Genomic DNA, 12,619 nt, shown 5'->3' with positions numbered 1-12,619 from the left:
AAAATGTGCAAGTTTTAAGAGGATACCACCAATATGTTTGATTCCTTCAAAGCTCAAGCAAGCTCACGACTTACTCTCAGGTGCAGCTGGAAATGGAAGTAGCATGCGAGCATTGCATTTAAAATAATGCAGAGGTGCGTTTTTCATGGCAGCAGCAATCCCGCAAGAGAGGTGCACAAACGTACCAGACGTCTGACTTGTGCGAGCATTCTTCCTGGCAGATGACCTCCGGCGCCATCCAGTAGGGCGTGCCTCTGGCACTGGCCACCAGTCCCTCACAGTCCGCTGACGAAGGCTCAAACGTGGCGCACCCGAAGTCGATAAGCTTGATGGTGCCCGTTCCAGGACAGACCATAACATTATTACCCTGTCAAAGTGAGAGAAATAGGCATTGGTTAGAGGCTTGACAGCCATTCTGAGTTCACTGGCATTTTTCTATGGCTCGCAAAGAAAAGAGAGCTCACTATAGCTAAGTCGCATCCAACACAAAAATACCTTCATTATATACAATATTCATTATAAGATATATTTATTACACACCATCAGCGAGAAACATTTCAGAGTTTCTTCATCATATCTGATAATTTGTTATATCCATGCTTGTTATATAGAGGGTGTTTCACCCAACTTGTGCAAAGGATTTTAAAAAATGTAGTTAGCCACAGCTGAATGAAACCAACAGCATATGGTTTGCCATCATGTGGTGCTCCTAGTATCTTTTTCTATTCCGCTTAATTAGTTAATTAACTAAGATTAATTATACAACAAATTTTATATTCACTTTAGGGCCAAGTGCATTTCATTACGTTGTAGAGGGGGTTCAGAAACAACCAATCCCATTTTTTTCGGCAACACACATGCTGTGTGATGATTTTTTTCGGCGTTTTAACGAAAGCCCACGAAATATGAAATAAAACCACGTGACTGTGCTCGTGTGCTATCATATTGCAGCACTCTCAATCGCTGTTCGCGCGAAAGAACCGTGCGCACGGACCATGGCGAAGTGAGCGGCCATGGCTCTAGTTATCAGCTACACAGTGCGTCAGCATCTTTGGCAGTGGTACACGGAAAGGAAGCGGCGTCATTCTTGATAAACGATAGGCTTGACGCCTAGTTCAGAGTGCCGCAATATGACAGCGCACGAGCGTAGTCACGTGGTGTTCTTTCATATTTCGCAGGCTTTCTTTAAATGCCACAAAAACTTTCCAAGCAGCATGTACGTTGCCATAAAAAATATTGGATTGGTCGTTTCTGAACCCCCTCTACAATATAACGAAACGCACTTGGCCCTAACATGAACATTAAAAATTTTGCATAATTCATTTTATTTCACTAAGTAATTAAGCGGAATATAAAAATACTCCAAGGAGTGCCACATGACGGCAAACCATATGCTGTTAGTTTCATTTAGCTGCGGCTAACCACTTTTTTTAAACCCTTGGCACAAGTTACGTGAAACACCCTGTATAGACGTTTGACTGCGCTGCTGCAGTGCTGAGGTGAGGTCATTGTAAGGATGCCACATGTCTGCATCCTCCTCAACTGCAGCTCATGCTCCTCCTTTTCCAAGCTGCCAACACACGTCATCATGGATCACATGCAAGACACTGCCTGATACCGCTACCATTGTACAAGAGGGGACAGCTACAAGGAACTTGGAAGGAAAGAACTGTCCAGGCTCAAGCAAGACACTCAGGACTATGTTCACAAGCATCACCCGTGATGGTAACCTCTCTTTTGTAAGACCTGGCGTGATGCTTCAATACAATTGACAACTATTGGTGTATTCACATGATGGATAGCTCTGCGAACAATGGTTCCACAGACAATCATTGCACAACCTGTGCAGCTGTGACATGCATCGTATATGACTGATGAAGCAGGTAGACGACACAACTGAAGAATACTGCTACTCTCGACCCGACACATTCCATAAATGCTAGCAGCAGACTTACAAGATTCGATTCAACATGCATGGAGATGCATGACAGTACAGTTAGCCAGGATAGCTGGTGACTAGTTTAGATCGAACAACGAAGACTTATGAGAGGCCCCAGCCATACCAGCTGCGTTGGAGAAAGTGTGATGGAAATCGCATGTCTTTTTCGCAAAGGAGCACCGGGGTCCGAAGAGCAACGTTGTCATAGCAACTTTGCCTCGGTATCCTAGTCGGCCAAAGTAACGCTGGCTTCTGCTGAATCAGCCAGTCGTCGCATGTGCAGAACGCAACATCACTGGAAGTGATCGAAAAAAAAAAAAAAAGAAACTGTTCACCCTCTGTAAGAAAAGAAGGCAGGTGTACCTTGATGTCTCGATGGATGACATTTCGTTGGTGCAGGTAGGCTAGAGCCTGGAGGAGCTGCCGTCCGTATCGACGCACCACTGTCTCGGGGAAGGCCCCAAATTGGGCCAGGTTGGCAGCGAGGCTCCCGCCGGAGACAAACTCGAGGAACAGGTTGACGAGTGCCTCTTCCTGCTGCACGCCGAGGAAGCCAACGATGTTGGGGTGCTTGAGTGACTGCAGAATGTCGACCTCTAGCTGAACGGCCGACAGCACGTCGGCCCCACCCAGCTGAAACTGCTTGACGGCCACCAGCTCCCCACCGGACTTGCGCAGGCCGCACCATACCAGGCCGAATGCCCCTTTGCCTGCAAGCACAGCACATCACAATAGGCCCTGGTTACTGCCTCTAAATATAGCTTTCCTGCAAGGCAGTTTGTTAACAATTTTCATTTAGCGTGCATGTGCAGTTTGTGCATATTAAAAGATGTAAAATGTAGATAAGATCCAGCACGCATAGTTCGCACTTCTCATTGAACGAAGACTAGCGCTTCCTTTAGTAGGCAATAATGGAAGTGCAATGCCAGTAGTAAGTGCACTTATAAATTAAGTAAGGTGGGAAAGCAAATGCAATAAGGAAAAGGGTATCAGCCATATATGTTGTATTATGAACAGAGCTATATTACAGTCAACGTCCGTTTTTTTTCAGACTCCCAAGGGAGCTTGAAAATGTCCGAAAAATTGAATGCATGCAGAAAACGCACCATTTTATAGGTATTTCTCGGATGAAGAGGGTCAAGGACGGAGTATCGGACTTGCGCAACTCTGCCAATTCATCACTGAAGTGGCTCTGAAAAGAACCATTAATAAAGATAAAAAATAAAAATGTGACAGCGTGTACCGTTAATGCCGCTGATGCTATATTGAGGCGGGTCAACGCTGCATGTTACTGCCTTAATGGTGCAAAAAATCATTGATCCTCTTTTGCATGGTGTTCCACTTGTATGCAATTATGTTTGCTTCAAGTTCAGCCAGGGTCATATCATCACTGTACTCTGATGACAGCATCATAGGTGCTCACGCCAACTCGGAGCTCGTCAGCTGTGCAGGCGCTGGTTCTTCATTCTCGGTGTTAGAATCGTCCAAATCCACTACAACTTGAAGGACAATTTCATCACTGATTAACTCCGCACAGAGTTTGAGACCTTTGTCGGTGTCGGTTAATCCTTCAAAAGTTATCCCGGTTGGAATCGAAAAATGCTAGCAGGGTGCAGGTCGTCGAACACATAGTCCATGGAAGGAGATTGATCACACACGCTGTCGTTCTCTCCGGGCGAGTCAGCCGTCTCAGCGCCGAGTGTGAAGCCAGCGTGGCGAAAGCAATTGCGAAGAGTCTCTTTTGTAACCGTCGTCCATGAGTCTGCAAGCATGCCGACAGCAGACCTAAAGTCAACGGCATAACTTTTGCCGCTGTCTGAGCACAGTACCATGCGGTTCAGCACACGACCTGTACAAAAGTTTCAGGTTGTGGATCACGCCTTGGTCCATCGGCTGCAGGACTGACGTGGTGTTCGGTGGCAGAAATTTCACCTGTAGAACCTTTAGGTCATTGATGTGGCCATGCGCAGCACAGTTGCCCTCAAACAGCAGAGCTTTTCGATTCTGATGTTTGAACCTTCTGTCCAACTTGCAAATGTACACTTCAAATAACTGCTGTGTTATCTAGGCCTTCTTGTTGGCCTCGTACTGAACAGGTAGGGTCGCCCCCTTAAAACCCCTTAGATTTTTTTATTTCCCTATGACGAACATCGGAAGCTTCTCGTTGCCTGACATGTTGCTGCCGACAATGACAGTCAGCCACTCTTTGCTGTGTTTGCCACCATGGCAGGGGTCACCAGCACATGCAAGCGTTTTCTCTTGGAGCATTTTATAGATCAATCCAGTTCATCACAGTTGAAAATGTTCTCAGGCGCAAAGTGCTCCAACAAAGACTGTAGTTTTATGCTCCGACACTGCACGACACCTGAATCGTCGACAGGGCCACTTTACCTGCACATCATCTTTAACTTCAGGTCATTGCGATTGTTGAAATTTCTGAGCCACCCACCACTGAACTTGAAGTCCTCGATGTTCATTTGAAAACGTAACCAGAGACCGGGATTCGCTTTGCAGTCATGGTATTTAGCCACACGAGGAGCACTACCTCAAGCTTTGGGTAAAAACCCTGACTTGCATTCTTTTTTTGAGTCCCGGCTCACCTTCTGGCCACTTCCAAGTACTGCAACTTGTTTTTCATGAAATCCAAAACCATTTGCTCAGAGATTCCAAACTCCTTGCCCACGTCAGCTTGTGACTGGCCGTTTTCAACTTGCTTGGTGATGGCAGCTTTCTTTTCCATCGTCAGCCTACGGGAGGGATTTGCACGCTTCGTAGCCAGGGGCAAAGATGACGAAGGAGTAGCTGGCGCCATCGTTGTCAGCGGCGAATCCACTCAATGGTAAGCACAGCACCAAATAGTGGGAAGCTTCAAAGCGAACGTTGAAGAGAGTGTACAGCAGCACAACACGATCAAACAGCCTATCACAAAGCTGACCAAAAAACATGTGGATAAATACAAAAGGCTATGGCCATAGCTACGGCTGGCTACGGCTGCCAAGAGCAGTGGTTTGAGGTTTCAATATGATACAGTGCCCGCAGTGCTGTGGTTGGCTACGACTAGCAGATCGGCGTGGGAGAGTGAGGGTTCGAGGCTGCGAGATAATCAAAATGGCAGTGATGGATGCCACTTTGGACCTGCGGTTAGGGGTAAAAAGTCCAAAACCTCGGGCGATGAAGGGTTTGAGCATCTGAAACTTCAGACGTTTTATACATTAGCTCCATGGGGCGCCTGACGGTGCTGTGAAGGAGTCCAAATTATTTGGCATGTCCGAATAATCAGGTGTCTGGAAAATCGGAGGTTGACTGTAAAGCAAGATTATTTTTCATGTATGCTATGCTTTACTATTACTAAGCATCTGAGCAATGGAAAAATGCCAACTCTAGACAACATATAGAATGCCGTAAGTAGTTTCCCACACAGCTAAGATGCAAGTGCCTGATAGCACTGATCAAACTGCCAGAGTCAATAAGATCACAGAAGAAATGATAACTAGAGTGAACAGCTTATGGGCACCGATTTACAAGATTTATGTGCACCTTCATTCTTCTACATAATTGTAACAAGGCACTAAATATTTGACAGACCATCCTCACGCTATTCGTGGGATTACTTTATGGAAGTTGACAGAGGAACACATGGGCAATATTTAATTAACCAAAAGTACACCAAGACAAATACGATAGAAGAAAACAACACAATTTGTCATGTGTGCAGTTTCTCTCTATAAAATCATGAAACTGTCATTCATATAACTGTGGCATGAAGTCGGAAAGGCAACGTAAAGAGAGGTAAGTGGGACTAGACGGTATATCAATTCAAAATGCACTGTACTTCTACTTTCGTACTGTACTCGCAACATGCGGGCTACTTTCCAGAGAACAGAGTTAACATGGTTAGTCCATCACCCCAGAGAGAGAACATACCAATGAGCTTTCCCTTGATCCAGGGAAATGGGGGTCCCGAGGGAAATGCAGGGATGTCGCTGAGGTTCTTGGGCAGCGGCGGCACGAGCGCACGTGGCTGCTCTGGTGGCGCGTGCTGACAAGCCGCCGAACCTTTCCCCTTGGCGCTGACCGTGTGGAATGCAGAACCCTCTGTCCCACCACTGCTCCCCCGCTTGCCACAGGTCAACGTGTGTGTTCCCTCGGGACGGACTGATTTTGCTGCCGTTGTGGATGACGTCGTTGCCGCAGGCTCGCTGGGCTTGGCCACTTCGGGGATCTCTTCCTTTCGTGGCAGCGACAACCGAGGCTCGTCTCCGCCTTCCTCTGGTGAAAGGGAGGGCAAGTAGACCCAAGATGCGGACGACAGGTGTGACGACACATCATCACGTGTCACCCAAGGCGGCAAGAACTTGCTCATAAGTCCCCTGGTGCTTGGCACTGGCATGCGCGATCCATTGGGTCGCAGGTGGCTGCCTTCCTTGCTCTTCGTGATCAGCGAAAACTTGGGCTGCACAGGTGCCGCTGCCGTCGCCAATGCGGACGATGTGGCAGGTACCTTCTGCTGGGCGGCATCCTCTGCAGCCCCCAGCGACACGTCCGACTGCTGCCGCCCTGCGGAAATGGTTTTTGGTGGCACAGTGGCCGCCACGTCTGGTATGCTACGGCCTGCCAGTTCGGGCCGCAGTTTGAGTCGGCTGAGGTGATAATTCTTCGCGTAGTGCTGCGTCTTTTTCCGCCTTTGTGCTACTGCAGAGGGTCGCTTCCGTGATGCAGATTGCTTGAGCTCGTCATCTCCAGATTCAGAGTCACAGCTGTCACCATTACCACCTCCGCCACCACCTCCACCACCGCTGCTGCCACCAACTCCTCCTCCTGGTCCTCCTCGATGCTTGGGGCGCACTTTTGCATACATCTCCTTCAGCACCACATTTTCAGTGCTGCCCCCAAAGACCCAAGCTGCCGTTCGAGCCGACTCCGCAAGTGGACTCTCTGTCCGCGCCTCTAAGATGTTCTCCTCAACCTTTTTTTCACTTTCTGACGCAGAGTTTATGCCGTTCTTGGCCTCGACAACAACGGACGCAGCAGAGTGTGGATCTAAGGGAAGCTCCAAGGGTGTGTTTGAAGGCATTGTCTTTTGCCGATGATAGCTGTTGTTTTCAAGTGTGCCTTCGGCACACCATCCGTGTCGTAGCTCGTCATCGGACGAATGGTCGCGCGGTCGCACGGGGATGAAGTGGGAGCCGCCGTGAGACGACTTCTGCCGCCAGCCCGGAATGTGATGGGAAGGCAGGTTTGGTGGCTGGTAACGACGAAACGCAGACAGCGACGGGTCTCCTCCGCGGAGGACGGAGTGTGAGCTGCTGCTAGCTTTCGTCTTCAGCACTGCCTCCGCCTCTGGCTCGCTCGGCTCCTTGTCACTACTGCTGGAGCCTTCCTCCTTGGCAGTAGAACTGCTGCAAGAGAGCCAAGTTTTTGTCAGGGCATGAGAGACTTAGGCAGTTACATCATAATGCTCGAGTCACTAGAGCATCATTGGCAGAAACGTCTGACCAAACTCAATGCCCCTGTAAGCATTCTTATACCTTAGAAAATCAAGCGTTGGAAAAGGCTCAGGCTTTATAACAGCATAAGGGTTCAAACAAGACAGGAAAAGTTCTTACCCCGGTGAGCTCTGTTCTCCTGGTGCAGTTACGTTCCTTGACTGCAAGATGAGTTGACCCAGTTTTCGTTTTTCTGCAATTACAAAAGAGCAAAGTTCACGTCGATGCAGTTTTTCTTTATCAATAACATCTCGCAGCTGCATGAAGTTACAACTCCATTAAATTCACACTGTGGCCATTTGACCCAACTTGGCACTGTATCTACATAAGGCATAAACATACAGGCAAGTAAAACATTGGCATATATTAATCTAAGTGTTATATACACTGGAACACCGCTTATACAGTCCTCGTTCATACATTTCCCAGGTATAATGTCGCTGAAGCCTGGTCCCATCTACCATCAGTTTCATAGCACCAAACACATTGATGAGCGACATTGATGCTGGCACTATGCCAAGATTGCCATTACTCGTACACACGAATGCGCCTGGCACTTGCAAAAATGGGGGTATCCCCGGAAGTTATCATCCGAGAATATGAGACACCTTTTTCAGCTGCTCGTAGAACAAGTGACTCATCTTCTGCTGAATCCGATATTTCGAACTCCTGATTATTCATGCATAGTGTCTTAGTTTTAATATTTAACAGCGTATTCGCATAATGTTTTCAGAGTATTATATGTTCTTGTCTTGCGGTCTCGTGGAAAACATATTAGAAGGGTTTTACTTTAATAAGTTATAACATTTCAAGCAGTGGTGCACAACTCTTTTCTGCAGTATAAAGGCATAAAAACTAACTAGAAAGCAACAAGAACAAATACTTACTGTGGTCTGAACTATTCTGAGCTACCTGATAAAGACATAAATATAATAAAACACTAATCATATTTCCTCTGTGCAAGCAACTTGGGTTCAACAGGTAACCTTTAAACTGGTTCATAGACCTATGTATGTTATCATGTACTGCAGCTGCATTTACCTTCGAGCATTTATGGTCAATGGCCAATTTTTTCTGATATGCCCAATAATTTGACAGCGTTTGCGGCACCGCCATTAACTCTACAGAGCCAATGTGTCACACTGGCTTCCAGAAAATCGGACGGCAAAGGTTTCTTTTTTTTTTTCTGACACTGAAGCCCTTCGCTGTCCGATTTTCACCGTCCACTTTTTGCTGTGAATTTCGAACATGCCTATGGTGGTTTGAGTCCTTGAGGGCACTCAAGGGCATGTATTCGTTGTTGTTTTTTCGGGCTGCCCAACTTTTCGAACCTTTTCGCGACCTCTACAAAGTCCAAAAAATTGGACCTCCACTGTAGTTGCTTTTGCTGGATGTGCTTTCTAATAGGTTAAACTTACCACCTTAAAAATTTCTGATAAACTATCAGCATCAATTGAAACACAAAGATGTGGAAAGCATGCATGCATTGTTGCGCTTCCATATTCACTTGTTTGTAACAATAAGATTCACGCAACAAAGTGTACATTTAGGAACAACACCATGCCTAAAAGCTGGCCGCAGAAAGACTGCCCATAGAATTCCAATGTTAATAACACCTAACAAGTGTCCTGGCCACTTCTTTCCTGTTTGCATTTAAATTTATTGTCATGGTACATTTGGAGCACAGTTTTGAAATCAGTGTGAGGTCTGATATCAAGCTTATAAATGCACAACAGAAACTTGCATTATACACATGTAAAATGAGGAAATGAGTGCATTATTACATGAAGCATTCCAGCTCCCACTTTCCTAATGCCTGGCATGAAAACGCGCTCACCGTGCTCCAGAGGTGTGAGCCGAAGCTTGTCTGCTCTCTCACAGAGGGCGCTCTCGACGGCTCTCCTCAGCACACTGTACACATCAGTGCTGCCCGCACAGCAGAGGGGCGACTTGCCATCCTGGGCAAAGCTCAGAACGTCAGCGCCGCGCTCCAGGAGTAGCCGCACTGCAGCTATCTTGCCCGCTGATGCCTGCAAATACCGAGCCACACTGGCTGTCAGCCCATGTAGGAACCAGGGATCATTTCACAAGGGCATGTGAGTATAGAAATTTGACAGATAAACAATCCAATTTCCAGCAATGTTGTTAGTATGACCTACTCACAACGCAATCTCCCCTGAACAGTAGGCAATGGCTACGATCAGCAATAAAACTGAACTTTAGAAATTTCCCACAATGCATCTAATTAACTCCCACACTTGTATCTCTGCCCATGCAAATCATCACCACCAACATCTCCTACAATTTTCAGTGCATACGTATGCTGCAGTTTTAGTGCTGACATTGCACTTACAGCATTTCAGCTTACGTTTTCAAGCAGCTTTAGTCACAACACCAGCGTTACTGTAATGTGCATGCAACATTGATGCAATGGACACTCACTTTTTGACTTTCACATTATGCAGGTGTGTGTGAACATTCAAAATTTTCTAACAGTGAATTGATTATACTGTTAGTATATATGATTTTGCTTTTGACTGAAACACCTGTTATTTGAAATTTTGAATGCTATTTCAAATGGTTCCAAATAACCTGCAATGATGCAGTGATGTATAAAACCTGGATTTAAAACAAACAATTCCTTGCTAAAATGTGAATGGTGAACCAGAATTTCAATAATTTGTACAACTATCCACAAGGTATACGTCACATTCAGAACTGTTTGACCTGTATCTGATTTATTGACATTGCTACAGGGCTCACATTTGATTCAGCCTTGTCATTACTCTATTTGCATTCAATTCAGTATCATATTTTATTCAATTTGCCTTCAACTTGTTTAAATAAGTACCCCCTCTCACTTCTTTTTACTGTTAATGAGGCAGACTGTAGCCTAATTTCACCATCTGGCATTCTTTAATGTGCACCTAAATCTAATTACAGTGGTACCTCGCCGACAGATTCCTTGCTATTGCATTTTTCTGGCTGCTATGTCATGTTTTCGCAGTCCCGACCTAAAGCGCATTGACTCCTATGTATTATGTATCCATTTGATACGTAACCATTCTGTAATGCTCCTGCATCTTACATTGCATTTGAATGTTGCAGTCACAGAAATTTAGCGGTGCAGAGGCAAATTTGCTCATATATGTTGCTGAGAAGACGATAAATGTGTACTTGTGGTTAAGCCTGTCCAATCCCACCCATGGCCTCACCTCAAAATGCCAGAAGTATGCGACTGTCAGTTCCAATATGCATATGTCGGTGCGATTGTAGTTATTGCCGGTTCCCCAAAGTTAGCTTCGCCGCAATACAGTTGTTTTATGCGGTGAAGCATATGCAAAATGTTGCGGTGAATCGTAGTGGAAAGGGGCCACTGTCACGGAACATGTACGCACTTCTTAATTATACATCTCTGGTCACAGCACAAGTTCCAAGATGTCTAATAACTGTACTGGCAACAATTCGGAGCTGTTTCTGATGTTGCTTTGGTGACTTGGGGCCTTCCTCACTTTTAAGGCTTTACTTCGAAGTCCCTAGAAAACCATTTCAAAAGGGTTCTACTGCAAACAACATTTTTGCATTTTGCCCCCGTTGACATGTAGCCATCACAGCTGGGATCGAACCAGCGACCTCGAGCTCAGAAGTACAGTGGCATTGGGATACTACACTGGGTGTTCAGTGTTAAATGACAAAACTGATACACACCACAACTAGCAGCAGGGCCCATATTGTGTAATGTTAAACCTCATTTTCCATTCTTTTCTTATCACGCAGCGTACTGAAGGGCTGATTTCAGCAATAACAGCGAAGCAGCATCATGCAACTCATGTTTGAGCAAATGATGAAGGGTGAAAACAATGGAAAATGAAATGGGACTTCAGGAAATACGGCTCTAGGTCAGCTTATCAATCTCAATGTCATAGCAGCAGCCAGTGCTCAAATGTCGAAAGGTGGATGCTCAACAACAAATTTAAAATTTTTCTTAGGCAATCGCGAATGCAACAAAATCATTCACAATTTTCCATTTAGAATCTTGTTTTCATCTTTTTACATGTAAATCAGAATTCCTGAGCATAATTTTTGCAAGCAAATTGCCAGCAAAACCGTTGATGTCATTTTCTGCATGGTCATTGGCACTAGTGGTTTATGAGAGTACTAACACAATGCGTGCCCAATGAAGACAAAACTCAATCGAAAATGGCAAAGGGGTGTGGTGAGATTTGGCAATTTGAGGCATATAGTATGGAATCGGCTGATGCAAGACAGGCGTAAGTAAAGATTGCTGTGCAAGGCCTTTGCCCTGCAGAGGATGTAAAATGGGCTGACAGTGATGATAAGTGGGCTGGCTGCTTGCATGCAAAAATGAAAGCGATTTGACTTACAGCAAGGTGAAGTGGTGCAATGCCTCCAAGGCCTGTGGCACTCGGATCAGCCCCAGCGTCCAGGAGAAGCTGTATGGCATCCACCGAGCCAGCTTGACTCGCAAAATGAAGTGGCGAGAAGCCGTGCTTGTCCTTGATGTCTACAAAGTACAGGAGAAGAGGCGCAGCGCTTAGAACCTCAAAATGCATGGTTGCTAAGCATCGCGAGTTAAATAAATGCAGCCCTTTGAGATAAGGAGAAGCATTATTTTTTATTAGAGTTATAATTAGCCACAGGCTTTGGACCGTTCTCGGTGAAGAAGACATAGAATTTGGTATATGGCACAGTGCATGGCCACTAAGTGCCATGAGAGTGATACATTCAGCCCTTCAAGATTAGGAGGAACCTTATTTCTGATTAGAGCTAATGATTAGCCACGAAGTTTATTGATCAGCAGGCTTTACAACATCTTTGGTGAACCGTTCAGTGCCTAGAGCTCCAACTGTTCCACAAGCAGAATTAATGAGTGCTATTTTTAATGAAATGTGCTAGTTCATATATCATAAATGTGCGGTGCAGCTCACTGTTTTTCATCACAAGCGGGGCGACATAACTTGCTACATGACCACATACCACTCTGACATCTATCTACCGTGTTTTTCTAACAGTGGACACTAACTGACTTTGCCACACAGGTTTAAGGGGGGAGGTGGGTCCTAAAATTTTTTTTTCTTATTTTTGGGTGAATCTTTAATAAACTCCACTGTCCGGAGTAATTTTTTGTGCTGATTTCAGATCTGTAATTAGATTTTTGATAGCTGTAGCAGTT

The 12,619-nt window shown here is 45.6% G+C and overlaps 1 protein-coding gene across 3 annotated transcripts in view; it reads right to left on the bottom strand.

The window, feature by feature from the left end:
• Positions 1-12,619, bottom strand: part of LOC126539426 (uncharacterized) — a 34,352-nt gene that overhangs the window by 8,778 nt on the left and 12,955 nt on the right. For 2 of the 3 annotated variants that reach the window (XM_050186247.2, XM_050186249.2), the window contains exons 7-12: positions 11,811-11,950; positions 9,263-9,455; positions 7,546-7,618; positions 5,864-7,338; positions 2,303-2,649; positions 186-367 (exon numbers count right to left, since the gene is read on the bottom strand). In XM_050186247.2, coding sequence (XP_050042204.1) covers positions 186-367; positions 2,303-2,649; positions 5,864-7,338; positions 7,546-7,618; positions 9,263-9,455; positions 11,811-11,950 — 2,410 coding nt within the window. The remainder of the gene's footprint in view (positions 1-185; positions 368-2,302; positions 2,650-5,863; positions 7,339-7,545; positions 7,619-9,262; positions 9,456-11,810; positions 11,951-12,619) is intronic. The other variant, XM_050186252.2, reaches the window with a different exon arrangement.

The sequence above is a fragment of the Dermacentor andersoni genome, chromosome 11 (genome assembly GCF_023375885.2).
Source record: "Dermacentor andersoni chromosome 11, qqDerAnde1_hic_scaffold, whole genome shotgun sequence".
NCBI classification, from domain to species: Eukaryota; Metazoa; Arthropoda; class Arachnida; order Ixodida; family Ixodidae; genus Dermacentor; species Dermacentor andersoni.
Note: the sequence above shows the minus strand (reverse complement) of the source record. Positions and strands in the feature narration are given on the sequence as shown.